Here is a 1,080-nt window from a genome sequence, read left to right as displayed (position 1 = left end):
ACCTGCATGTCGTCTACCACAGTGAATGCATGCTCCATAACTACCAGACGATACTACCGATGCAAATCGTGATGCAAATCCCAATGCAGATCCCCTCGAACTATCGTATCTGCTTTTCTTCTCTCTATCTATGTCTCTATCATAATCATCTCGTCATACCTCATCTCTCCTCCTCCTGGTATCCTCGTACCTCGATACCGGTGTCGCTAAGTCAATCTCTATCAATCGGGCCCGCTCCACCAGCTCAGAAAACTCATGTATCCGGAAGGGTACGAGTGGATGCCTTAGCTCTATGTTCAATCCTTGCAGAAATCTATAGCATTTTTCCTCGTTAGTGGGAATCAGATGAGCAGCGTACCTCGCAAGTGCAGTAAACTCGGCTTCGTACTGCATCACTGACTTGTGGCCTTGCTCCAATCTCATGAAAGCTTCCTGCATCTGTCGCTGAGCTGACGGTGGTACAAACCACATCCTGAACACTGTAGTGAACTCATCCCAGGTGATCTCAGCATTGGTCTTCCCCTGGAATTTCTCTCTCTGCTGTCCGATCCACCATCTCTCCGCTTCACCCTCAAAAAGAAACACAGCCAAAGGTACCTTTCGATTCCCCGGACACTGCATGCTGTCAAAAATCTTTTCTACCCTCATGATCCAATCCTCAGCAGCCTGGGGTCCCACAGCCCCTTTGAACAACGGAGGCTTCAGCTTGTGAAACATCTGCAAGTGTCTGTCTACCTCTTCCTCTTTGCTCTCGCTCATCTTGCTCTGCGCATCACCCATAACATGTGCTATCGCAGTAGCCAACTGCATCATACTCTCTGAAGGTACTGGGGCTGCGCTGTGTTGCTCATTCGGTACACTGGATTCTGCCGGAGGATCCATAACTTTTCACCTGCACAATTCAAAAGAAATGATACACACATGCAATGATGTATGCCAATGAAGCTCTTACAGCTACCCAATCTACCCAACTCTCAATCCAAACCTACAACTCTGATAATAATTCATTCTTCCAATAACACTGTTCTGATACCAAAACTTGTCACGCCCTAAGATCTAACTTGGAAAGAATGTCAATCT

At 47.0% G+C, this 1,080-nt stretch overlaps 1 protein-coding gene across 1 annotated transcript; it reads right to left on the bottom strand.

Moving 5' to 3' along the window:
• Nucleotides 1-159: 159 nt before the first annotated feature.
• Nucleotides 160-882, bottom strand: LOC110092768 (the record flags this gene model as incomplete). The annotated part of the gene is made up of 1 exon (XM_028692703.1): nucleotides 160-882. A coding segment is annotated over exon 1 (723 nt), but the record flags the coding sequence as incomplete, so codon positions are not given.
• Nucleotides 883-1,080: the final 198 nt, after the last annotated feature.

The sequence above is a fragment of the Dendrobium catenatum genome, unplaced genomic scaffold, assembly GCF_001605985.2.
Source record: "Dendrobium catenatum unplaced genomic scaffold, ASM160598v2 original_scaffold_257097, whole genome shotgun sequence".
NCBI classification, from domain to species: Eukaryota; Viridiplantae; Streptophyta; class Magnoliopsida; order Asparagales; family Orchidaceae; genus Dendrobium; species Dendrobium catenatum.
Note: the sequence above shows the minus strand (reverse complement) of the source record. Positions and strands in the feature narration are given on the sequence as shown.